The following is a 26,494-nucleotide window of genomic DNA, read 5'->3' as shown; positions in this document are numbered from 1 at the left end:
GCGGCGTAGCTTGTTCATCTGAATCGTCAAAGCCTACGAAGCCAATTCGAATTACTTCAAGCAATGTAGAAATGCCACCGAGGTGATGGGTTTCAACGCATTCCAAAAAATCCCTGCTGCCATGAGGGTCATTGCGTATGACATCCCTGCGGATTACACCGACGATTATCTTCGAATTGGTAAAGATACTACATTGGAGTCAGTGCGCATGTTTGCTCGCCTGGTTATCAAGTTGTTTGGGCCAATCTATCTTCGAGCTCCCAATGAGGATGACACCAAACGATTGATGGAGATAAATGAGAAAAGAGGTTGGCCGGACATGCTTGGTAGTCTTGATTGTATGCATTGGACATGGAAGAATTATCCAAAGGCATGACATGGACAATACTGTGGCAAGAGCAAAGATGCAACCATTGTATTTGAGGCCATTGCATCACAAGATTTGTGGATTTGGCATTGTTTTTTTTGGTTTGCCGGGACACTCAATGACATCAACGTGCTGCAAAGATCCCCTTTGTTTGCCAAATTAGCAAATGGGGAAGCACCCACTTGCAACTACAAGGTCATGAACAATAAGTACACAATGGGACATTACCTAGCCGATGACATCTATCTGGATTGGGCAACTTTTGTTAAGTCTGTCAAGGATCCCCAAGATAGAATAGAAGTTGAATTTGCCAAAGCTCAAGAAGCAGCTCGCAAGGACATTGAGAGAGCTTTTGGTGTTTTGCAAGCAAGGTTTGCCATTGTTTGTGGCCCAGCCCTATTTTGGGGCAGAAAAACTCTTGTCAACATCATGACATGTTGTGTGATTTTTTCACAACATGATCATCGAGGATGAAAGAGAGTTGAGCTTCTCTGCTTCTATGACCATGTTGGCACCCGAGTGGAACCCCAACGCAATCCGGATCACATTGAAGCTTTCCTTGAAACTCATCGGTAGATTGAGAATGCCAGTACCCATGACCAGCTCGTTTATGATCTGAAGATGCACCACTGACAACGACATGGCCGTCGCCTTTGATCCTACCATTCCATTCATTTGTTTGTCACAGGTATCGTTGTTGAGATATTTGTTCATTTGTCCAATTTTTCGAAAATTGTTGTAATTTGGTTAAGACATTTTTCATTTGTTCATTTTTCCAAAACTGTTGTAATAATTTGGTTCAGACTATTGTTTATGTGTTGTAATAATTTGAATGATTATTTGATTAATTATGATCCATTGTTAGAGATGCTCAAAGCCCGATTTTGTTATCCGCGACAACCAGAAAAAAAAGACCCTTCGGGCCGCTGGCCCTGGCTCAAACCGACTCCAGCCCGGATATGTTACGGGCCACACCAGCCCTTGAGCTAGAGCCAAACAAGAGTAGAGCTTCCGCCCGCCGTCTCCACTCTCCACTCCGATGGAGGCGTCCGGCTAAACCCCCCTTTCAAATCTCTCCCCCGACTCCCATCCCCGCCGCCGCCGCCGCGGCCTCCACCACCACCGCCTCCCCGCTGCCGCCGCTACCGGCAGCAACTACCAGTTCCTCACTACTCCCCCTCACGCAAACCCTAAACCTCGCGGACTCCAGCCATGCCGAAGGTCTACGGCACGGGGGTCTTCGAGTTCCGGCACCCCCGCGCCGCCGAGTACCCGCTCCCCGCCGATGCCCCTCCGGCGGCGGCGCCCGCCTCCACCGGAGGCTCCATGACGCTCCTCGACATCCAGCGCGACCGCCTCACCTGCGTCGTCGCCGAGCACTGGGGCTCGCCGCCCGCCGCCGCCGCCGCCTTCGACGCCGACCTCGTCAAGGAGATCTACACCAAGGAGCTCCGCGTGGCGGGCCGCGGCCGCAAGACCGTCCCGCTCCAGCGCGTCATGATCCTCGAGGTCAGCCAGTACCTCGAGAACTACCTCTGGCCGCACTTCGACCCGGACCGCGCCTCCTTCGAGCACATCATGTCCATGATCCTCATGGTCAACGAGAAGGTCCGACCCCTGCCCGAATTGTACCAATTATTAATGGCAGCTTACTTGCCTGACCTATTTCTAGGGTTTCTGACTCGGCTTGGGTGGGATTTTCTGTGCAGTTTCGGGAGAATGTGGCTGCGTGGACTTGTTTCCATACCCGGAAGGAAGCCTTCAAAGGCTTCCTATGGCGGGTTCTCAAGCTCAAGGATGAGGTGCGTGTTCAATTTGCTGCTGCACTTGTCCAGTTGCTCCTTAGATACTTCGACTTGTACTCTAGTAAAACTGAGCCTCTTTAGGCTGGAGTAGCATAATTGGCAACCCAGCGAAATTTTGTTTTGGTTCTTGATGTGTCTCTTCAAGTAGATTTTACTGTGAAACCTTGTCAACGAATGCGGTATCGTCAGATCACTTGGGGGTCAGATTTGGTTAGGATGAGCTAGATGGTTGTTAGCAATCACTACAGTAACAAGCTCAGTATGACCAAAACAAATTTTGCGTACCTGCGCTTGAGTGTATGAGGTCCAGTCAGTAGTTACTGGCCTGAATAGTTTTCTTTGTCTTCTTGGTAATATTAGCTATGCTGACAAAACATGAGAAGTTTGGTAGTCAGAAATGATGCTGTTTTGCTGAGGACAGTTTCTCTAATTTTCTTTGGAGCACCATTTAAGAGGGATATCTTGTTAGATACTTGTTGGTATTTTTTTTTGTAGTTTTGTCCAGTTTCATGCTGATTCTTATGTGTTAATTCAATTGGTACCTTCGTATTTTGGATGTCTCCTTAAGCAATTACGTATACATCTTCTCACACTTTTCTGAATCTTCTCATCCTTATGCTGTCTTGCAGGATAGGACCATTAGTATGGCAGAGAAAACAAATTACCTCTTGTTCATGATAAACGCCTTTCAGGTACCCATCACAGGCTTCGGCTAGGATATTTTTTTATCACATGTAGATGTTTCGATTTCAATTGAAAGGAAATTATGAGTACCTTTCAAATACCATAATGTGCGGTGCTATGTTGTTTGTCATGAATTTCTACATAACTTCCTATTGAATTGGTCTATGCACCGGTTGTTTGATGTTAGGGCTCTGTGCCCTAATGACTTCAAAACTAGCTCTGCAGAGGCTGCTCATTTTTTTTAAATCCTGTTTGTTGTTTAATTTGGGCATACTATCTGTGGCTCATTAACTCATGCCTTACTGCAGAGTTTGGAGGATGAACTTGTCCGGGAAACTATACTCCAGGTAGTAAGCTTAAAGTTGTGGCATACTCTCTCTTTTGGACGGCTTCAGGTAATTAAGTTCTTCTCCCCAAGTTAGCTTTTTCTGCCCTTCTTATGGTTTCTCATGTATGCTTCAAACATCTACAGATGGAACTTTGCCTTAATCCTGAATTAATTAAGAAGTGGACCAAAATCAAAAGAAAAGAAGCAAAGGAAGCAAAAAAGGCAGGCCAACCTTGTAATCCTTCAGAAATGCTTGAGAATAAGTTCCTTAGGAACCTAATTGAAGAATTTTTGGAGGTGTGCCTTCGAAACTCATTGAACTCACTGTGATGTCACTAGATATAAATTGTGCTAACCTGCACCTGTGGAACTTCTGTAGATTCTTGATTCAAAGGTCATATTGTCCAGTCAAGATGGTGGTGAAGAATCTGTCTTTAACGAGTCACTTAGTGGGCAGGTTGATGATTCCAGTGTCTTGTATTGTGAAAGATTCATGGAATTTCTGATTGATATGTTGAGCCAGCTTCCTACTAGAAGGTATGCATACATTTTTGTTACTTCTCTGGTAGTATCAAGCAGCATCGTTGATTAGCAAACTAGTAGATTGCACTCTAAGTTATTCAGCCTTCATGAGTTCTCATTTAGATCTAATAACCTGAGAACTTGACATCCAGGGAAGTCGATCTGCACAACTCTGCCTTTTCTGATTGAAGTAGGTTGAACCTACAAGTCCTTGTGCAATTGCATGTACACACTTTTATAAGCTTTTAGGATCTATAATTTTTCAGTTCTCAAGTCAATGGGGCAGCCCATTCAAATTTTTGGACAGGTGCAATTATTAAGAAGAACTGTCTCTTTTGACCATGCAACTTTTGAAGTCCTTTTGCATTGAATGAAGTCCTAAACAGAAGTTGTTAGGTGTCTGATTCTCTCCACCATGAGCATTTTGTAAATCAACATATTTCACTCGTACGGTGTCAATATTTTTGTTGTTTCTTGTATCCATGTCGTGTCACAACTAACAACCGGACATTACTTGGTGATTTGATTTTGTGATTGTTCCTTTCATATCCATGTAACTGCTGTGGTCTCTAGTACTGCTCAGCCTTGCAGATTGGATATGATAGAATAGTTACGTTTTGGTTTCATAATTGAGATGCAACTGCATTAGCTATTTGGTAAGACTCTTGTTAGGAAATAAGATCTCACTAAGATATACTACATTTTTTAGTTTGCCAAGATTGTTTGGTAAGTCTCTTCACAAGGAGATTCATGCACGTGCATCTGGACAATCAAATAATAATCAGAAGTTATCTAGACTCCCTTTCTTCTCAGAGATGCATCGGTCATCAGAGCCTTGAGATATGGCATGGGAAGAGAACCTTATGGCTGACTAGTGCCTCCCTTGGTTCTTGCACTCAAACCTAATCATAAGCATGTTTTTGACCCCATTTAACATCTTTGTGAAGTCATATCATTTTTTTTTAGCAACATGTAACTACATCCATGAAGTGAAATATCTTGGTTCACTTAAATCTTGCTCAGTATTAGCAACATTAGCTTGTCTCTGTATGCAATTATGTATATATGTTATCTAATAATGTTGTTCAATATACAGATTTTTAAGGCCTCTTGTCGCTGATACCGCTGTTGTTGCTAAGTGCCACTTAAGCACACTATATACTCATGAAAAGGGGCGCCTTTTTGCACAATTGGTGGACTTGCTGCAGTTCTATGAAGGCTTTGAGATCAACGATCACTCCGGAACACAGCTTAGTGATGATGATGTTTTACAAGCTCATTATTCCCGTTTCCAAGCTTTTCAACTGCTAGCATTTAAACAAGTGCCTAAGGTGTGTACCTTGTTATTGGTGCGGTGCAATTTGCTCACACTGATTTCCTGATAATACTAGTGTTGCTGAAGGCAAATAGTAATATTCTCTCTCCATTTTTCTGATTGTTGCAGTTGCGAGACCTTGCCTTGTGTAATATTGGTTCAATTCATAAGCGTGCTGATTTAACAAAGAAGCTGCTTGTCTTGTCAGATGTGGAACTGCAAGATCTTGTTTGCAATAAGGTGAGCAATTTTACATGTTTACTTTATTTCTCTCTGCTTATTGTCTCTTTCAAAATTTGTCCTGGTATCCTTGACATGCATTAGTCCAGATATATTTTTTCTTTCTATTTGTCAAGGAAGTATTTTTTATTTTTTTCCCCATTTTTAGAAGGTATATTTTCTGAGTTTTATGCTGTTCAACATACACTTTTGATAGAATGGAAGCATATCTGTGCAACCACCGCTTGTATAAATCGACAAAACATTTTATACATGTTCCTGAATTTAACTATCCATTAGGGATTAAAGGACATGTATAATCAAGTAAAATAATGTAAAGCAGATGTCTAGTAGAGAAGTCATGTTCATGGCAAGAACCATTATTTACTTGCACGCGCAACTAATGACACTGTAAAGTATGAATGTTTAAGTAAATTTAGCTTTTAAAACCACTCTTCGTAGTTTCATCATTTTCTCATACTTATCAGATTATTTTACGTATGAAACGGAAAAACAGGAATTTGAAGTACTAATTTCTTTCTATGAACAGCTTAAAATAATTTCGGAGGAGGATCCATGCAGTGGAAGGCGTGATTTCCTTATTGAGGTCCTTGTTGCTTTTTTTGAGAAGCGCCAATCCCAGAAAGAAGCAGTTAATGCACTTCCCCTTTATCCTAATGAACAGATCATGTGGGATGAGAGCCTTGTTCCTAGCATCAATTATTCTGGAGAAGGCTGTCTTGCCTTACCAAAACTCAATCTCCAGTTTCTGACACTTCATGATTATTTGTTGAGGAATTTCAATCTTTTTCGTCTTGAATCAACATATGAAATTCGTGAAGATATTCAGGAAGCTGTTCCTCATCTACATGCTTATATCAATAATGAGGGAGACACTGGCTTTCGTGGATGGTCCAGGATGGCCGTTCCTATCAAGGAATTTAGGATCACACAAGTGAAGCAACCTAACATTGGTGAAGTTAAGCCTTCTGCTGTAACAGCTGATGTTACTTTTAGCATATCAAGCTACAGACCACAGATAAAATCTGAGTGGGATGGTTTGAAAGAGCATGACGTGTTATTTTTGTTGTCAATCCGCCCATCTTTTGAACCTCTTAGCCCTGAGGAAGATGCAAAATCAACTGTGCCTGAAAGGCTAGGATTGCAATATGTACGTGGATGTGAGGTGATTGAAATTCGTGATGAGGAAGGAGGACTCATGAATGACTATACAGGAAGGATAAAGAGAGATGAGTGGAAACCTCCCAAGGGTGAGATTCGTACAGTTAAAATTGCCTTAGATACAGCACAGTACCACATTGATGCTACTGAGGTAGCAGAGAGACATGGAGAAAATGTGTATGGCACATTTAATATTCTAATGAGAAGGAAACCCAAGGAGAATAACTTTAAAGCAATCCTGGAATCTATACGTGATCTAATGAATGAAACATGTATAGTTCCTGAATGGCTGCATAACATATTCTTGGGTTATGGAAATCCTTCTGCCGCGCAGTGGACAAACATGCCTGATCTTCTGGAAACTATCGATTTTAAGGACACTTTCCTTGATGCTGAGCATGTTGTGCAAAGCTTTCCAGCTTTCCAGGTAAACAGCATAATCTGATCTAGTTTTCTCAAGGTGGGCGTCATTTTCATTTCATCTTTAATCCGTAATATTCTAATGATTTAAAATATTCTTAGGTCACATTTATCAATACTGATGGTACCGAAAACATGCATCCAAGCCCTCCCTTTAGGATTAAGTTGTCCAAGAAAATGAGGGAAATTAGTCATGCCTTGCCTGGCAATGTAAACTCCTCTGAGATAACAAGCAAGAACAATATGGTCGATGATGAAGGGTCTAAGAAAGAAAAACTAAGGGTTGAGACTTACATTCCTGCTGATCCAGGGCCATATCCTCAAGATAAACCTAAACAGAACTCAGTGAGGTTTACACCCACTCAGGTATGTTTCAGATCCTCAGCTTAATCATCATTTTCAGTTGGTGCATATCCTCCAGACAGAACTTACCAGGATATGTTTTAAGCCTTTCCTATGTGTATTCAACCTCTTGGACGAATCGAACATGTAAATGGGTGGTTATTAGGGAGGACATATTTAGATTGTAGCAGCTAGTATTGACACTTTTAGCATGAGAATAGAACATTTGAACTGGTTGTGGACAAAAAATTGGATTTGAGTATGAGTTACCTGCAGATCCAATTACTAAGGAAACTTAACATTTCTAGTTATTACACCCAGGCCATAATTTTTTTTATGGAAAGCCAGAATTGGAAAATTTATTTGTAGCTATATGATTGACTTATTCTGGGATACCTAAAACTACTAGTGATACTTTTAGCATGACAAAAGATCATTTGAACTGGATATAGTACCAAAAAAATGGATTTGAATATGATCTATGATTTACTTCTACATTAAATTCAGGAAACTCCACATTTCCAAAATTCAGCTATTACATACCCAGGTCAGCATTGCAACATTGACTTCTAGTCTATGATTGGCTTACCGGGGGATACCTAACACTACTCTTCAAGAACTCCCAATATGAATACAGATTTTGGCATTTTGCCACTTTGGATAATTTACGTATGTTTTCTAGATTTCTGTTCGTGTACTAATTAGTAGGAGTGATCACTAGGATTCCTTGGTGTGGGCTTGAATATTTTTACTTATTTATTAGTTTCTATTATTTTGCATTTTTGTACTTGTATGTAATTAAATGCTGCTTCTTTTGAGATTAATGAAAATCTGATCCGACTTCAGCTTTTGATTGCTCATGAATGGTAACTATCTATTTGTAGATCGGTGCTATAATATCTGGTATTCAACCTGGTTTGACAATGGTTGTTGGTCCTCCTGGTACGGGAAAGACAGATACAGCTGTGCAGATATTAAATGTTCTGTATCATAACTGTCCTTCACAAAGAACGCTGATTATTACCCATTCCAATCAAGCTTTGAATGACTTGTTCGAGAAGATAATGCAGGTACTGTGACTGGGCCAGATATTCTCTGAATTTTAAACATACAGTAGCACTTCTCTAGAGTTACTGCGTATCAGTGCTTGCTTGATCCATGCGTTCTTTAATATGGATTACTTGCTAGCTGCGGGGGTCGCAGTATATGATTGGAAATTACTTGAATATTTTGCTGCCATCCCTTTCAAATACACGTTTCTTATTATGTTCCTGGCTATATAAGATGTTGTATCAATTTAATTTGGACAGAAGTAGAGATAATCTCTTGTTCCTTGAGGGCCTCGAGATGAAATGTCCATGAAATAGTGCCTACATATGACGCAATGCTGTTTCTTGACTTGTTTTAATTTTTTTTGACTGTTTGAGTTCTGAGTTACTTGATTTACTTCACGATGAACAATATATCTACATATCGAAATATATCATATGCTTTCTGATTGTCTTGCTGCATGTTCGTTTTTCGGCTGGTTGTCTGATGTTAACTTCTACATATCGAAATATATCATATGCTTTCTGATTGTCTTGCTGCATGTTCGTTTTTCGGCTGGTTGTCTGATGTTAACTTGGTTCTTCAGAGGGATGTGCCCGCGAGGTACCTTCTTCGTCTTGGTCAGGGTGAGCAAGAGTTGGCAACTGATCTCGATTTTAGCCGTCAAGGTCGTGTCAATGCTATGCTGGTTCGGCGACTAGAGCTCCTTGGCGAGGTTGCAAAACTGGCAAGATCCCTTCATCTTCCTGAAGATGTGAGCTACACATGTGAAAATGCTGCATATTTTTGGTTATTACATGTTTATGCCCGCTGGGAACTATTCTTAGCTGCCTGTGCGCCAAACAAAGAGAATCCCACTTTTGTTAAAGACCGTTTTCCATTTTCCGAGTTCTTTTCGGATACCCCACAACCTATATTTACTGGTGAGTCATTCGAGAAAGATATGCATGCAGCCAAAGGTTGTTTCAAACATCTTTCCACGATATTCCAAGAGCTGGAAGAGTGTAGGGCTTTTGAGTTACTAAAGTCAACAGCGGAGCGAGCAAATTATCTGATGACTAAACAAGCCAAGATTGTTGCCATGACTTGCACCCATGCAGCATTGAAGAGAAGAGACTTTCTTCAACTGGGTTTCAAATATGACAATTTGCTGATGGAAGAAAGTGCGCAGATATTGGAGATAGAAACTTTTATACCAACGCTCCTTCAGCGACAGGAAGATGGCCATGCTCGTCTCAAACGTTGCATTTTAATTGGTGATCACCATCAGTTACCGCCTGTTGTGAAGAACATGGCTTTTCAGAAGTACAGCCACATGGACCAGAGTCTCTTTACAAGGTTTGTTCGCCTTGGTGTGCCTTACATTGAACTCAATGCCCAGGGACGTGCCAGACCTAGTATTGCTGAACTTTATAACTGGAGATACAGAGAACTGGGAGATCTGCCTTATGTACGTGAGGAAGCTATATTCCATAAAGCTAATTCTGGATTCTCTTTTGAGTATCAGCTGGTTGATGTTCCTGATTACCGTGGCAGAGGCGAGTCTGCTCCTTCTCCTTGGTTCTACCAGAATGAAGGGGAGGCTGAGTATATTGTTAGTGTTTATATTTATATGCGTCTGATAGGATACCCTGCCAATAAGATTTCAATATTAACTACTTACAATGGTCAGAAGTTTCTTATCCGTGATGTTATCAACAGAAGATGCAAGCCATGGAACATTGAGCCACCTTGCAAGGTAATTTAGAACAATCCAGTAATTCAGCTATATTAGGTCAATCAAACATTTGGTCAGTTTTCAACTATTTTGTGCAGACATTTAACTGTGATATGTTTTATTTAGGTTACCACGGTGGATAAATTCCAGGGTCAACAAAATGATTTTATTTTATTATCTCTCGTCCGGACCCGATTTGTGGGTCATCTTCGCGATGTCAGAAGACTTATTGTGGCAATGTCTCGTGCTCGTCTGGGCTTGTATGTGTTCTGCCGCCGTTCCCTGTATGAACAGTGCTATGAATTGCAGCCAACGTTCCAGCTTCTACTCCGAAGGCCAGATAAGCTTGCCTTGAATCTTGAAGAGTGCACCCCGTTTACAGAGCGACCTTTGGGAGAAGCTGGAAATATTCATTATATTACTGATGTTGAAGATATTGGACACCTAGTGAATTTCAGACTGGAACATCTTCGTCAGGTACTTTTGCCCTACATTTATCCAGTACCAAGCCTCTGCTTTGTAAAATTTAATATGCTGCTTATATTGATTTTTTTTTTTTGCGAATTTGATATATTAAAAAATTGACAACCTGACCTCCATTCTTTCTACAACAGATGCAATCAATGCAATATTTTGCACCTCATACAGAGTCTGTTTCAAACCCTCCTGAAACTGTCAATGGTGGGGTAGTTTTGCCTAATACGAAGGAGGGCATGGAGGAAGAAAATGGCGACGCGTCTGCTGTGTTAAACAATGACAAGATGGATGAAGATACTTCTGAGGCGAAGGACGACATGATGCAGGAAGCAAGTAAGATGGATGAAGGTAATGTTGAGGCAGGTGATGTGGCTATCGAAGACAAGATGGTGGAAGAAAGTGCTGACGAGGCTAAGGACAAGATGGTAGAAGGAAGTGCTGACGTGGCTATCGAAGACAAGATGGTGGAAGAAAGTGCTGACGAGGCTAAGGACAAGATGGTAGAAGGAAGTGCTGACGTGGCTATCGAGGACAAGATGGTGGAAGGAAATGCTGATGAGACCAAGGACAAGAAAGAGGAAGAAAAGGCTGCTGAGGCTAAGGACAAGATGGAGGATGAAAATCCTATGTCAGAGGACCTGTAGCTAGATTGAGCTGATGTAGTTATTTGGCTGGTGAATGGCGCCCTTCATTTTTGCGCACCGACTCTTCGCTAAGGTTTGATTTGTGACAAACATTCCACTGGGTGGCCTCATAAGGGTAACACGCATCTGAGTCATAGCGGAAAGCGGAACCAAGCCATACAACAACGTATGGTCCTGCCACAAGAACATGTCTGTCAATGCCCTTCGTTTGAACCCCTGTGACTATGCATGAAGACATGTACAAAATGCTTCTGCTAGGATTCTCCTCCCAACTGTTTTAACGTAGCTATTCCAGAGAACGGCTGGAACATTGGTGCTATGATACCTTTTGTATACTAATGTTCTGTAATTTGGGCACGATAACATGCATTATTTTTGCAGCTTTGAGCCTAGGGCCCCATCCTACTGTTACCGATGTCTTCTGACAATGCTTATAAATTGAGTTAACTGAGGTTTTTCAGGGTTTGAGTGTATGTGTAAACATAAAATTCTGTACGAGATCTTTTCATGTAATTTAAAAGTCTTCCCTGCATGTGCTATGCTTTCTACGGTGATCTAGTCAATCTTAATATTCGTGACTTGTAATCTTTGGATGAAGTTGTGCCCTTATTTCATTGATGCATTGGATTTTGTCCTGGCATATTTGGATTTCTACTTGCTAAGCTGTTACGTGTTGTGAAGTTTGACTGCTTACTGCTGAGAAGAACACATTTCTGCTGACCTGATGTTTGAGACATTTCCGCAGCCCTGCACGCTGAACTTGTTGTTTGCTGTTGTTTGTCCGAATTTCTAATCTGCTTATGGAAGTAATTTGATGGGAGCACCTGTTCTGCCGTGACAGCGAAATGGTTTACCAACAGTTCATATCATCGATGCAGAATACAGGGTTGTGAGCCTGCAGAGCTGAAGGGTTTCCTGGAAGGTGTGAAGTCGTGGCATGACAGTTTTCTGCACCCAACCAGCGACTCAACCGCGAATCAAGACCTCGTGTTCAAAATGGCTGCATTTGTAGGAAATCCCCGGGGCTGCTGTAGGTGGTAATGTCGGCGTAAACTGACATTGTTCCGCACGTGTGACGAGTGGTCAAACTAGTGAAGGTGATTTCCCCGCTATGCTAAGGCGCATCTAGAACAAAAATAGAGATCAAGAGGGACCATATATGCAAACACGTTATAAAAATCGAGTGTTGGTCGTTGGTGGATAAACGTCAACTGTTAGTCTCACCCTAGGTTACCAGAAGGAGATCGATCGCTGTCAGGGCAAGAAGATTACACGGTCGTACAAGTGGCTAGCCGCCACCTCTGTAACTCGTGAGAACTGCCTGATGATCCATCTTGTTGGTCGACACAGATAGTCGCATCCTGTCTAATTTTGCTTTGCTCTCTGAGTTTGGGGAACTGATTTGCGGCTTTCCAGCGGTAGCTGCAAGGAGGGTGCGCTGTCCTGGCAAGTGCCATCTATTCCACCCACAAAAATGAAGTACTAGTACAAAGCTGGTCGCTGTCACTGGCCGGTGGAAGCCTCAGGCCGATGTGTTGGTCAATGGGTACTTACATGGGTTAATCACGCCACGGCAGGTGGAGAGATTTGGGCGTGTGCTTGGTTTGCAGCACCAGTTTGCCCAACCCAATGTTGCCACATACCTCTTGCCAATAAACTGATTTGTCTGATTTCGTCAAGAGAATTGGCTGCCGGACGTGTTAATTCTACCCCATCCGTTTCATATCCTGTTATCGTGGTTTTAGTTTGAATTTAAACTACAGTTATCATAATAATTATGGAATAGAGGAAGTGACCTTATGGTGATAAAGATATTTTTTTCTTTCTATATTTTTTTTCGAAATGGGGGAAATATCGTTCCAGCTTCTGCATCCAAAGGATGCACACGACTTTTTTTAATTAGATTATTCACAAAACCTTACAAGAACAATACAAAAAATCAACCTCGAAGCCACCTCACTAAACCTACAGTGGGATGAAGGGGGTGACAATACACCAACTAACATCATCCAAAAACCGAGTGCCTTCCCAAACCGCCCAATAGTAGGTGAGAAGCACATCCAGTCAAGCAGACTCTCCGCGCACGCCAACGCATACGCCACAGAAGTTGCTACCGCCGTCTTCCTCGACTCCATCTTCAAGAGAGATCATCGCATTAACCTTGCAAGACCTGCCGTCGATGCCACCATAATGCCAGACGGCTCCACCATCCTGCACGCATACATCATCCCGCATCCGTCGTCGATGCCTTGCAGCACCATGCCACCGAGACTCAACGCCAACAATGTGGTAGATGAATACCACTCCAACAACATCCGCCAACATCCAACAGCTGCTCCAAAAATGATGCCCCAAGAGGTAGAACGACGCAGGGCGCGCCGCCATCGTCCGATCCGGGAGACCCGTACCTAGGGTTTCCCCCGGAGCAGCACGAATGAGAGACCGCAGACTGCGACGACGATGCCTTCAAGAAGGTAGCGGCGCAACACGTCGCCATCGTCCGCCAACCGAGGTCGGAGCACGGTTTTCACCGGCAGCTGCGCATCCCCAACTCGCCGAGTGTAGAGCCAAGACGGGCAAAGATGACGCCTTCGACAAGGTAACGACGTCGACCGACGCCGCCATCATCCGCCAAGACCGAGGTCGAGGCTCAGTTTTCACCGGCCGCCATGACACCCCGGACTAGATCTCGCCACCACCCTGCCGCCCACACGGCTAGGGCCACGGGCCACCGCTCGCCGCGAAGAAGACGACACCGCTGCCACCATCCGGATCCGCCGCTCCGGCGTCCAGGGCCCCCGCCGAGACCACCACCAGTAGTCCCTCCAGCACCGAAGGCCGCCGCCACCGAGCCGCCAGATCCCGAGAGTCACCCGCCGCCACGGACGGAGGAGCGGCTGCCGGAGTTGCCGACCAAGGGGGAGACGCGTCGGGGTGGAAAGCGTCGCCGGGCAGCGGCCTCTGCCTCGGCAAGCCCAGCCCGGCCACCTTCCTTCCATGCGGCTATGCTAGGCGCCGAGGGCCGCAGCCGAGGGCCAAATCCCCGCCGCCCCCTTCACCGGCGCCGCGGCCTTCGGTCGGCAGCACCTCGGGGGGCGACGAGGAGGGAGAGAGGGGGGAGGACGGACGGGGCGGCGGCGGCTAGGGTTTGCCCCTCTCGGTCACCTGGAGGAGCGACGCGAGAGGAGCGGGGGGGGGGGGGGCGAAAGATTATGGTTTTTGCGTGGTATCTTCGTAGGGGGTAGTTCTTACTAAAGACGATCTTGCAAAATATAATTGATATGAATGTAAAAGGTGTGTCTTCTGCCATCACGACGAGACTATTAAACACTTAATCTTCCAATGCTAGTTCGCTAGATCTATATGATTAGCCATCCAAACCTTATACCTACCACGTAGCGTTGCGAATATTTTTGACAACTGCTTGGGGAGGGGGGGGGGGGGGGGGGTTGGATCATGGGTTTAAAGTACTACCTCCATCCCAAGGCTTAAGGTTTTTTTTTTTTTGGAAAAGTCAAAACAAGTAAAGTTTGACCAAAATTTTAGAATAATCTATCAATAAATATGATATTTTGTAGATAGCACATGAAAATATATTTTATTATCTATCTAATAATATTAATTTTGTATTTGACATGTTAATGATTTTTTATAAAAACTCAGTCAAACTTAACATAGTTTGACTTTCTGAAAAAAATATAGGCCTTAAGCCTTGGGATGGAGGTAGTACTTATTAGGGTGAAAGGGCTTGCCATTATTTGGTGTCTATTGCCACGTAGAAATGATAAGGTTTTTAATGATAAATATTGTTCTCTCTTGCAGGTTTTCTACTGGTGCACTGTTTTGCTCCATTCGTGGGCATCTCTTTAGCTTGTGGATAACCACGATCTATTTATAGAGGTGTCTACACTGTTGGAGGATACGCCGAAGGATTTTTTCTCCCAACATGAATGTCAGTGTAATCTATGGATTGGACCTCCATCTCCTTAGGCGCTCATATAGACTCAACGATGATCACTTTTATGATGCCCTTTATTTTGTGTTTCCTTTCGTATCTTTGCACGTTTGGATGTTCGTGCGTCTGTGTGCATCTCAGTTATGCAGAGACCTGATGTACTAGTAATACATAGATCTTTTAAGTAATAAATCACCCTTTATATTAATAGAAGATCTATCGCATTGCACTCGACTAAAACAATAATGCAATTATTTTTTCTTTATTAAGGAACGACGTACATTGTGCAAGTGGCTGATCGGTGGCAGGGTAATCTAGGCGATGGACAAACGAATGTACCAACTTGATATTCCCTCCTCTATATATTAGTTGTCGCTGATTGAGTAATTCTTCCACCTCTAAATACTTATCACATGTTTAATGGACCTAAACATATTTTAGCCTATTTTTGCTTAAATCTATGATAAGTATTCAGGGCTAGAGAAAATACTTGGAGATGGGTTCGCGGAAGATGGCGGAGGCTATTTCTGGGACGTGCACAATGGTGCGCACTGATGATTTGCTAGACTGGTTGTGCTTGTCACCCGACAATGAACGGCTTGGGAAGACATTCAGTTTTCTAGATGATGTGCGTTGGTGTGAGGTCAGGGCACTGGCCCTGTTCTTTATCACCCCCTTCATACATCTTGTAGATAAATGAGCTGTCGCCGGAAAGGTGGCTTCGAGTAGTTGATCTTTATCTTTCGTATGTAAGAATTTGTTAAATAATCTAATAGAAGAAAGCGTGCGCATTCTTTAGATGTAGAGGCTACCTGGATTGTCAGAGCGAATTGGATGATCGGGCCAAGGGCTGCCCTATCTTCCCATCGCCCTCCTTTCCTTAATATTCACCGTCGAGTTATTAAAGCCATCAACTAATTCAAAAGGGTATCTGTTGAAGGCAGTCCCACCGGTTCTATTTATTAAGCTGCAATGGCGAGCGGAGCTATGCTTCCATATGAAGAAAAAAAAACTAAATCAGCGACAGCTATATGTAACGGAGGAGGTAATGATTCGTCCGTTTAACGTTTGGAGGACGAAATACGGAATCATTTCTACCTGGCAGAATCACATGCACGGCAGCTCGATCAATCGGAACTTAACCACTCCTCGTCCGCGTTAGCTGCGAACATGCATGATTAGCAGTATCTCTCGAGAGCAGCGGAGACGACCGGACTCATTCGTGGGGCAGTAAAGCGACCCACACATCATTCTCCCCAGGACTACGCGCACGTCGATTATTGCGCGTATCAACACCAACAACGCGCTCGGGACGTACAGTACCATCTTTTTGGCAGATCTAGTAAACCTCCAAATCTTTTTGGATCAACGCCCACCAAACTGAAGACGGTAATGATGATGGATGCTCGATCGTATGGGTATTGTAATTGCAAAATTATTAGGTGTTCGGCGTTAGTTCATTGCAGGTATGTTCTGCGTTAGTTCCCATGCTGGCTAATTGGGTAATGGGGCCACGTTACGTACGACATGCATGTGTTGGTCGTAGGTGCAACCGACGCCATCTCTAGCTATACGTGGTTGAACCAACATGCACCCTCCAAAGCCTGCTGGAGAGCTGAGGGGGTGAGAACACGCTCATCAACCATTTTCACTAACAGGGACATACAGTGAGTGGAGTAGACTAGTGAGCCACAAGATCGATTTTATTCTCACTGTTCAAATTTCAATGGTCAATGTTTTATGTAACCTTTACAGGTTTACTTGCATGTTGTGCATCGACTATGATAACAAAACCGCCACAATGTTTTTTTTTTTTAGATTCTCAGGGAGACAACCTCCCCGGCTCCATTTCATGCAAAATGAAACCAATGTTCGCCACAATGTTTTTAAAATGCAAATGTGTACCATTCTGAAAATGGTTTGCGCATTTTGAGTTATCCATATAGTAGTTCAGATTCAAGAACTAAAAACACAAATAATTGAAGAATACAAAAACATATGGAAATTAGATTAACTAAGTGAATAGATATGGGTTTAACAAACGAGATATGTCTTTTCAATGATTGCAGGGAAGAAACCACTCCTCTTTTTATTTACCTTGCATTCCGAGCTTAGTGAAAATAAAAGTACATAACAAAAAAATATCAACATATACAACACCAAATGCATACAAAATAAAAATATTTTTAGGGCGGTTCTAATGCAATGGATTTTTATTAAATATGTAGTCTAAGTTTATAGCATTGACTTCAAGTAAAACCTATAATGCATGGAGTATAGATTTTTTTTCTTCCGAAATGGTATGGAGTATAGATATAACTGCTAGAAGAACTGTATATGATCGAAAAGGAGATGTGATTGCAGTCAGCCATTCTGACCATTGAACGAACCAATCTTTCCTGTGTTTTATTTTCCAGTAAAAGCTTAGAAAAAAGGCAAATGCAAAAACATTCAAAGAAAACGACCTGATCTAAGAGAACAAGAGAAAACTATGTCGGACCAAATGGACTTTTGACTAATATATCATTAATTATGTGTATTCCATAAATTCTAGAGATGTGGTCTTATATACTACAATTTTATTTGAATTTAATTGCAATAAGTTTTTATATGAATTAAAATAGAGCAAGAAACTACGATTAATCCAAGAATAGTAGAATAAGAAGGAAAAACCTTGCCCCTTTCAATTTATCGTAGGTAAATGTTCAGTTCGCCATGTTGATACCTTGAGTTCCATACACACAGGTAAATACACTACTTCACTCACGCCTTTTCTTTTTCCTGTTCTATATTCGATTAGATATCCAACACCCAATAATGCTACTACCTCCATTTGTAAATTCACGACTCTCCCTAGAGACCATGATTCAAACGTTTATAATTTTGAATTCTAATATATAAAATAATTGTTAGGTACTGATAAGGTGAAAATATTACTATTAGATCTATCATGAAAAACATTCCATAATATTGGATTTAATAAGTTTTCACTAATATTAACGTGGAATTGTCAAAGGTACATGTGCCAATGGACAAAATGTCATCTACTTATGAGCGGAGAGGAAGTATATCTTACATTCTTACATGTTAATGGTCAATGTTTTTTTGAGGCCTTGGCCTCACCACGTGGATAGGACCTGCAATGTTGGGATTTTAATGGGTTACTCTAACCATCTTCTAGGCAAGTAAAGTAGGTATTAATCTACTTATTAAAAGGTATTTTTTGATTATTTACGTTTAAAGAATAATGTATGAGATGCATAAAAATAAGGTACACATTAAAGGATACAGTCTTGCTAATTGTTTAATTGATTGTATAAATATCTTTTTTGCTACTCCATGTTGTAGCTAAAAGTGTTTATAGAGTACACCATAAATGTCATAAAACGTGCAACCAAACAAATGCGGCAGATGTAAAAATGAGGAAAAAGTTATGATCTTTGCAGCAAGCATGCATGACTAAAGTTACCCTAATCTCCTAGCACTGTGCGTGACTGACCATTTTCCTCAGTATATATGTAAATCCCCTCCTTCATTTTTCAGATTCTCCTATATGAGATTTTGACTGTGGTCTTAGAGCACAATGCACAAGCAAAACTAGTAGAACACATTAACATGTACTCTATAACTATTTTAACATGATGCACATCTATGATTTTTTAAAGGAAATTTTGAAGACGCACATGCAGTAAAGGCTATATTCAAGCACCTGCTACAAAACTCACTATCTTCCACTAGTAGGGAAAGGCCCATCTGTGAAGCACCTAAATGCCTATTCTGTGGCGCATGAGTGATGCGTCACATAATTCTCGCCATAAAAAATAGATTTCTGTGGCGCACCAGCCCATGTGCCATATTAACTTCTGTGGCGCACAGTTTTCTCAGTGCGTCACAGAAATAGGTGCGTCACAGAATTAGTTACATGTATACACGATTTTGTACTGCTTTCTATACACATACATGTTATATACATCAATATACAGATATTACACAAGTTATATACATCGATATACAGATATAATATAAATAGCATGTATATTGCACATATATAATATAAACATCATCACCACATTACTTAGAGCCCGATCGAGATACACATATAGTCTCGATTCATACAAATTTTTACATACAAGTCTTAATTCATACAAAGTTCATCATCTCGAGATACAAATAGATGAGAATCACTACGAGCATCATCGCGATGAAAGTGGTCTTCATCCGGTTCCTCCTCTGCTCCCTCCTCTCCCCCGACAGGGTCGCTTGCACCGCCCCCGAGTGTGTAGTGACTAAAATGGAAGAAATATCAAAATAAACGAAGAAGGTCAACACAAATAAGAGTCAACTAGGATCGAATAAATAAATACCTCATACATTGTTGGTCAAAACAAATATTAACATTCGGGGATGGCGTAAGTGAGACCAAGTCCGATGCACAAGAGTTTGATATTTGTGCCATCTTACCAGGCTCACTTACGCCACCCTAGAGTGTACGGTGACCAAACATTCTAATCATCGGCACTATCTCGAAGAAAGACCAAAATAAACGAAGAAGACCAACTAGGATCGAATAAATAAATGCATCATACACTGTTGGTCGAAACAAATATTAATATGCAAGGATGGAGTCAGTGAGGTCAGGTAGGATGCACAAGAGATTGATATCCGTGCCATCACACGAGGATCACTGGCTCCACCCTAGAGTGTACGAGTGATCAAGCATTTTAATTATTGGCACTAAAATGGAAGAAAGACCAAAGTTAATGAAGAATGTCAACTAAAATACGAGCCAGTAGTATCAACTAGATAGCATATGCCTCATACTTTATTGGTCTAAACAAATATTAACATTCAGGGACGGTGTAAACGAGGCCGGGTAGGATGCACAAGAGATTGATATTTGGATCATCACACCAGGCTCGCTTGCACCTCCCCCGAGTGTACAGGTGACCAAACATTCTAATCATTGGCACTAAAATGGAAGAAAGACCAAAATAAACGAAGAATGCCAACTCAAATACGAGCCAAATAGTATCAACTAAATAGCATGCCTCATACTATGTTGGTCGAAACAAATATTAACATTCAGGGATGGGGTCAACGAAGCCAAGTAGGATGCACAAGAAATTGATATTTGTGCCATCACACCAGGTTCACTGGCCCCACCCCAGAGTGTACGAGTGATCAAACAATCTAATCATCGGCAAGGAGGATTTGAAGGATTATTTCTCTTAGTATTAAAACAAAGGTGCTATTCACAATCATCACAGGGATTAAAAGCCAAGTCATAGTATTTGTTCTTAGTTTACAAATTTATGCCGCAGCCTATGCATCATTGGCTAGGCTAAGATAACAAGCCTATATATGTTCTTATTAGTGTAATTGTCCAACAACAATTCTAACCATGCATGGGCTGGGTATCATCACCTTGCACCACACATAAATAAAAGTCAGATGATCAATGATCATCTATATCCAACAACCAGGCCACCATAAACAAGCATACAAGCTTATAGAGCAAGCCAACCAAGTAATACATAAACACAACAAAGCCATATCTAGCAAACTAGCAAGCACACATCAGGAAATAAATGAAAGCAGTCAAATTCATCTACCCTTCAACTAGACCTTGTCTAGGAGGATTTGAAGGATTATTTCTCTCAGTCTTAAACAAAGATGCTGTTCACAATCATCATAGAGAATTAAAAGTCAAGTCATAGTATATGTTCTTAGTTTACAAATTTGTGCCTCAGCCTATGCATCATTGGCTAGGCTAAGATAACAAGCCTATATATGTTCTTATCAGTGTAATTGTCCAACATCAATTCTAACCATGGGTTGTATATCATCACCTTGCACCACACATAAATAAAAGTCAGATGATCAATGATCATCTATATCCAACAGCCAGGCCACCATAAATAAGCATACAAGCTTATAGAGCAAGCCAACCAAGTAGTACATAGCCACAACAAAGCCACATCTAGCAATGAGGCCTCGCTACTGCCAACTTCAAAACAGTAGCTACTGCCAACATGTGAGCATGAGCATCATTTCATGAATTTAAACCAGTAGCTTTACATCAACCATAACAATTTTATTTTCATTTGCATTTAAACCAGTAGCATCATTTCATAAACAAGTAGCTATTGACAACTTCAAAATTTGCATCATTTGCTACTTCCAACTTAAAAATTTGAACCATTAGCTTTTAAACAAACTTCATTTGCTAAAATTTGCTACTGCCAACTTATTCATTTTGCTACTGCATTGTTCAAACATTTTGCTACTACAACTACTTCATTTTCAAGTACTACCAAATCAACCCTAGCAGTAGCATTGTTCAAACGTTTCCAAATTTGAATTTTCAAATTATCAGAGAACATTAGCTAGTAGCTAATTAACGGAGAACCTATCGAGAACATTTCCAAATTTTCAAAGAACATTAGCTAGCAGGGGAGAGGGGAGGGGAGACTCGGAGCTCGCCGACACAGGGGAGAGGGAGGGGGCCATAGGGGAGAGGGAGGGGGCACAAGGGATATCACCGACGGCGACGCGCGGTGCGGGGTGGTCGGAGAGGGAGGGGCCATAGGGGAGAGGGAGGGGGGCACAAGGGATCTCACCGATGGCGGCGCAGAGGACGTCGAGGCGGGGATCAGTGACGGAGATCGGGGTGGCGTCGGAGCCCGGCATTGACCGCCCCCACGCCCTCCTCCTCCTTCCCACCGAACCCTCGCCTCCGCGTCGCCATCGCTACGTAGGGTGGGGGATTTGTGAGGGTGGGGTGGGGGATTTGCGTACATGCAAATATAAGTATTGGGAGCACATTATTTTTGTGGCACATCTTTCTTGGTGCACCACAGAATGCCTTATTTTTGTGGCGCATCTACCTTGGTGCGCCACATAATGTCTTATTTCTGTGGCGCACGTGGTCCTGTGCGCCACAGAAATAGTGAAACCAATGATTGGAGCTGGCAGGGTGTGGGGGCTACCTTATTTCTGTGGCGCATGCGTCGCGGGTACGCCACAAAAATACGCTATTTCAGTGGCCCACCTTGTCTGGTGCGCCACAGAAATAGTTTCTGTGGCGCTCACAAAACTGGTGCGCCACATAATAACATCCCACCTATAGCTAGTTTTCTACTAGTGCTCACGTAGTCAATCTATAATTTTTTTTCATAGATTAAAGGTCCATTTTTTAAATGGACTAAAGGCTCAAATTCGAAATTGATGGTAAAATATGATCTATACTAGTAGAGAGACGCGTGAGTGCATCATAAATATCACGCCAGCTGAAAAACAAGGACTGGTTATTTATGAAATATCGTAGCAATTAATGTGTACTACCTCCGTTTAAATGAACAAAGCTTATATTTTTTCCCAAAAGTTAAACTATAACACAATTCTTTGTTAAAAATCATCAATATTTACAGTTCATAATCAACACCGTTAGATAATCATGAAATATAGTTTCATATGACATCTATATAATAACATAGTTCTTGATATTTTTTTAAAAGTTTAGTCAAACTTTATTTAGCTTGATTGTTCAGAAAAAAAGGTTTTATTTATTAGTACGGAGGGACTATTACTATGATCGCATCTTCCTATTCGATACATACAGCTAGCTAACTGCCGAACGGTATGGCCGCGTATCTGTTGACTACTCAATCAGTTAAATACGGAACAGTTCCAACAACAAAATATAGCTAAAATTGTTCAAGAGGAAAAAACCTTAATAAAAGAAAATGGTAGGGAGATAATAAGCTAGCTAGGAGCTAGGTGCAAGTATACTGTTTGTTGTGTTGCAAAGGGATCGAGGCAGCCAACAGTGGGGGAGATCGATAGTTGCATCCAAGCTAATTAGCTATGGGTACTACTCTCACAATCACTGTCATGCTAGCCACATCGCCCTTTATATGCTGCGATAGATCTCGGCCCATGGACAACATCTTAGCCTTTTTGACATGCCCACGCACACAAAAGATATTTTCGTTAATAAGCAGCGCATACGGTTACAGACAATTTTTTTTTAAAAACAGAAACATATTAACTTTTTTGATTGCATTCGCAAAAACAAAACTTATTGTGATTGAGCAGCCAGATTTAACCATTATCATTTAGTTCAGAACAATATACATTTGATGTGGTCAACATGGAAAAGAATGGGACGATAACATGGATAATATTTAAATATTTCAACTTCTATGCAGTCAGCTAACATGGATATATGTAGTACGTAGTATAATGTTTTAGAGAAAATGCAGTATGTCCTAATTTAAATTAATAAGACCTTAACATCCGAATCGAGCTGTAGGTAGGGCGCCATGGTACATAGACACCATATAAATAAAAATAAACAAGCAATTGAGACACGCGTTTACAGCGTACACTAGTTCAATCCAAGAAGAATGCAACATGGTCCAAGGATTTATGCAGTTAACAAGCCATGTCACCGTTTATGCAGTAAACTTGTTCGAGTGCACCCATCAATTTTTCTGTAGCTTCACCTCTCAAAATCGAGAACGGAGAAAAATAGCAAATACAAATGTAGAGCCTAGGAATTAATGCCGACCAACTTTTGCAAAATAAATTAGGTCAATAAATATTAATCTAACAATGGTCGAGTTAGTGAATTTGTGTTCCATCTCGGACCACCTCGTTCTCGCTTGACACCCCTTCCTCTTTTCGAGGGGTGTTTCTGGGCGGCAACGAGATGGCAAGCTCATAGCGCCTCGATTTTCCTTGGTAAGATGAAGATGGTAGTCGAGGTCCTCCTTCGTGTTGGTTGCGTCGTACATATTTGTGTTTTCATGCTTTGTGTTGTTGCTTGCGTCGTACATATTCGTGTTGGCATGCCCTTGAGTTGGCATTCGCTCTTGCGCCACACTTCAGCGTGTGCGCTGTTCTAGCTTTGCTAGTTGCTGTACTTTCCAGGCCTAGTTTTACTTATAATATCAATGAAATGCAACGCTGTCTGCTTTTCATGAAAAAAAGTCAAGTTTTTGAAAATAAATTACAAACACTACTCTTTGAAAAAGGGCTAACTAGTTTGATTGACAAAATCATATATGATGTTCATGTCACTATTTATGTCTCTTTTGGACATGCATGAGTCAGATATGTTGAAATATAAAAAGTTCAAAGATCTGTTAAATTGCTGGTCAAATTAAATGTACCCCTTGAAACCATGTAACTATTTGCTGAAAATGACCTGTATATTGTGACACAGGCAGAGTTTGATCTTGACAACGTACATGTATGCATTGATACCACAAAAAAAGATCAATTTATACTTGCTAAAAGTAATCAAATTTCCTTAATACAGAAAATAACACCTACAACGACTCTACCTTTTGTCCCTCCAAAATTGACCACAAAGGCACAAACACCTCAACAAGAGCAAAGAAAAGTAGACGCAAGAAAAAAGAAAAAAGAAAAGAAAAGTTGGCAGCTTCTTCTCCTCACGGCCACCACTCCCCATATCTCCAGTCCTCATCAACCTTCTCCCCCTCCTAGCTTGTTCATCAGCAATCCACCCACATCAAGATCTCCAATATTCCACACCAAACCCTATCTATCTACCAGTCCATCCGGTACGCACCTCTCTCTTCTTCCTTCCCTGACCCCCATCGATCGTTCCATGGCGTCCACCACCAGCGACAGCCTCCCCTCCTCGCCTTCCCTCCCTGGCACCGGCACCGGCACCGACCAAGAATTCTCGTCCATCGACCACCACAGCCTCTTCCTCCCCTCCTCGTCCTCGCCCGCCAGCTTATACCTTGATCACGACTCCTCTTCCTTCCACGGCTTCTTCCCCACCTCCTCCCCCACCCACATGCCCCCCACGCCGGCACCGGCTCCTCCACCTCACCCGCCGGCGCCCTCAAAGCCGCCCAAAAAGCGCCCTAGAGCATCCCGCCGTCCCCCCACCACTGTGCTCACCACCGACACTTCCAACTTCCGCGCCATGGTTCAAGAGTTCACCGGCTTCCCGGCTCCACCCTTCGCCGCCGGGCCGCCCCCGTCCGTCCGCCCTCGCCTGCTCGGAGGCGCCTCCGCCTACGGCCCATCACCCTTCCTGCTGCGACCGTCTCCTCTCAAGTATCCGCAGCACAACCCTGCACTGCTGCCCACCATGGCCACTTGCACCACCACCGCTACCCTAGCTAACGACGCTACTACCAGCGGCGCTGCCAACTCTCTCATGGACGCGCTCGCGCTGTTCGCAAGGAGCAACGCGATGCCAAGCGCCGCCGCTGCCGCTGCTACGACGGCCAGCGGATCAGGTACTGCTGATCAGTACGGCAGCGGCCACCACGGCCACGCCATGGGAGGTTTCAACTTCAACCCGTTTGACGACTTCGAGGCTGCGACGGCGGATGGCGAGAAGGCGGCGAGCGGCGGCCATGCTGGGTTCTTCTCTTCCTTGGGCGGCGCCGGAGATAAGTACGACCGGCACTAGCTGTAGCTAGTACGTAGCGTACGTACCTCTCTTTCTCTCTGCGTACGTGTGAGCGAGCTGATCGATCGACTAGTCCGATCCTTCTGTGATCTGGATGGAGATTAAGATGGAGGAGCAACTAGCTAAGTGTGGCTAGCTTCTACTACTTGGCCACTACTACTATTGGCATTTGGCAGGCTGCTTACTTGTGACACAAAAAAGTGAGTTTTAATTCCTTGTTTTTTGTATGATGCGTGCACATAAATTTGGGTAATCTTTTTGAAGTCTCAGATCTCTCCCATGTTGAATTTTTGGTGCAATTTAGTGGAAGTAATACATGCATTCCCTTGCCTGATTTTATGAATGCTAGAATATATGTTGTACACTTTTATTTTGTTCGGTTCCCATCGCTAGCCGAGAAATTGTCCTTGTCGAGATGAGATGAAATGAGCCAACTCTTCTCCTGTTCTCCTTTACCTTTCGGCCTAGTCTGGATCTATTCCGTACAGTGGAAGATATATATGCTGCCTTTTTATGCGTCATTGAGAATTGGATTTGTAGGATGGCTGGCTAAGCAATCAGCTCATCTTGTTTGTAAACACTTTCTGTATTTCTATATATGTACTCTTTGGTAAATTATACTATAAAACTCATGGAGAAGTTCAATACGAATGCATGAACTTATCTAAGTACATTGTGCTCTAGTCTTCTGTTGAATTTATTCATGGTTGCTTTCACAGGCAATAAGATTCAAACACACAGATGTAAATATGAATGTGCACCGCGTACTTATCCAAATGTAAGTAAGATGGATTGTTACGCAGAACCAACCAAACAAAGTTGTATTTACAAGCCATATCAGACCAACATTTTTCTAGGTATAGAAGTTGCCACAGTTAGTTTTTACGCAATTAGATATTGTAAAAATTAGATAGGAGGAAATATTTGTTAAAAGTTCAGCGATGCATCCAATAATGATTACGAGAGCTCCTCTCTATATACTAAATCAACATAGTGCGACCAACG

At 42.4% G+C, this 26,494-nt stretch overlaps 2 protein-coding genes across 2 annotated transcripts; both read left to right on the top strand.

Moving 5' to 3' along the window:
- Window positions 1-1,358: 1,358 nt before the first annotated feature.
- LOC127332334 (uncharacterized) lies at window positions 1,359-11,532 on the top strand. The gene is made up of 14 exons (XM_051358603.2): window positions 1,359-1,975; window positions 2,077-2,169; window positions 2,802-2,864; window positions 3,165-3,251; window positions 3,329-3,481; window positions 3,564-3,721; window positions 4,803-5,037; window positions 5,151-5,261; window positions 5,791-6,849; window positions 6,945-7,208; window positions 8,069-8,254; window positions 8,821-9,972; window positions 10,078-10,428; window positions 10,566-11,532. The coding sequence occupies exons 1-14, from the start codon at window positions 1,580-1,582 to the stop codon at window positions 11,070-11,072; spliced, it is 4,815 nt and encodes a 1,604-aa protein (XP_051214563.1). The 5' UTR covers window positions 1,359-1,579; the 3' UTR covers window positions 11,073-11,532.
- A 12,919-nt stretch (window positions 11,533-24,451) lies between these two features.
- LOC127332335 (uncharacterized) lies at window positions 24,452-25,832 on the top strand. The gene has a single exon (XM_051358604.2). It carries the CDS (start codon window positions 24,668-24,670, stop codon window positions 25,487-25,489), a length of 822 nt encoding a protein of 273 aa, XP_051214564.1. The 5' UTR covers window positions 24,452-24,667; the 3' UTR covers window positions 25,490-25,832.
- The last annotated feature ends 662 nt before the right edge of the window (window positions 25,833-26,494 follow it).

The sequence above is a fragment of the Lolium perenne genome, chromosome 4 (assembly GCF_019359855.2).
Source record: "Lolium perenne isolate Kyuss_39 chromosome 4, Kyuss_2.0, whole genome shotgun sequence".
Lineage (NCBI taxonomy): Eukaryota > Viridiplantae > Streptophyta > Magnoliopsida > Poales > Poaceae > Lolium > Lolium perenne.
This window is presented reverse-complemented; position numbering and strand designations above follow the sequence as displayed.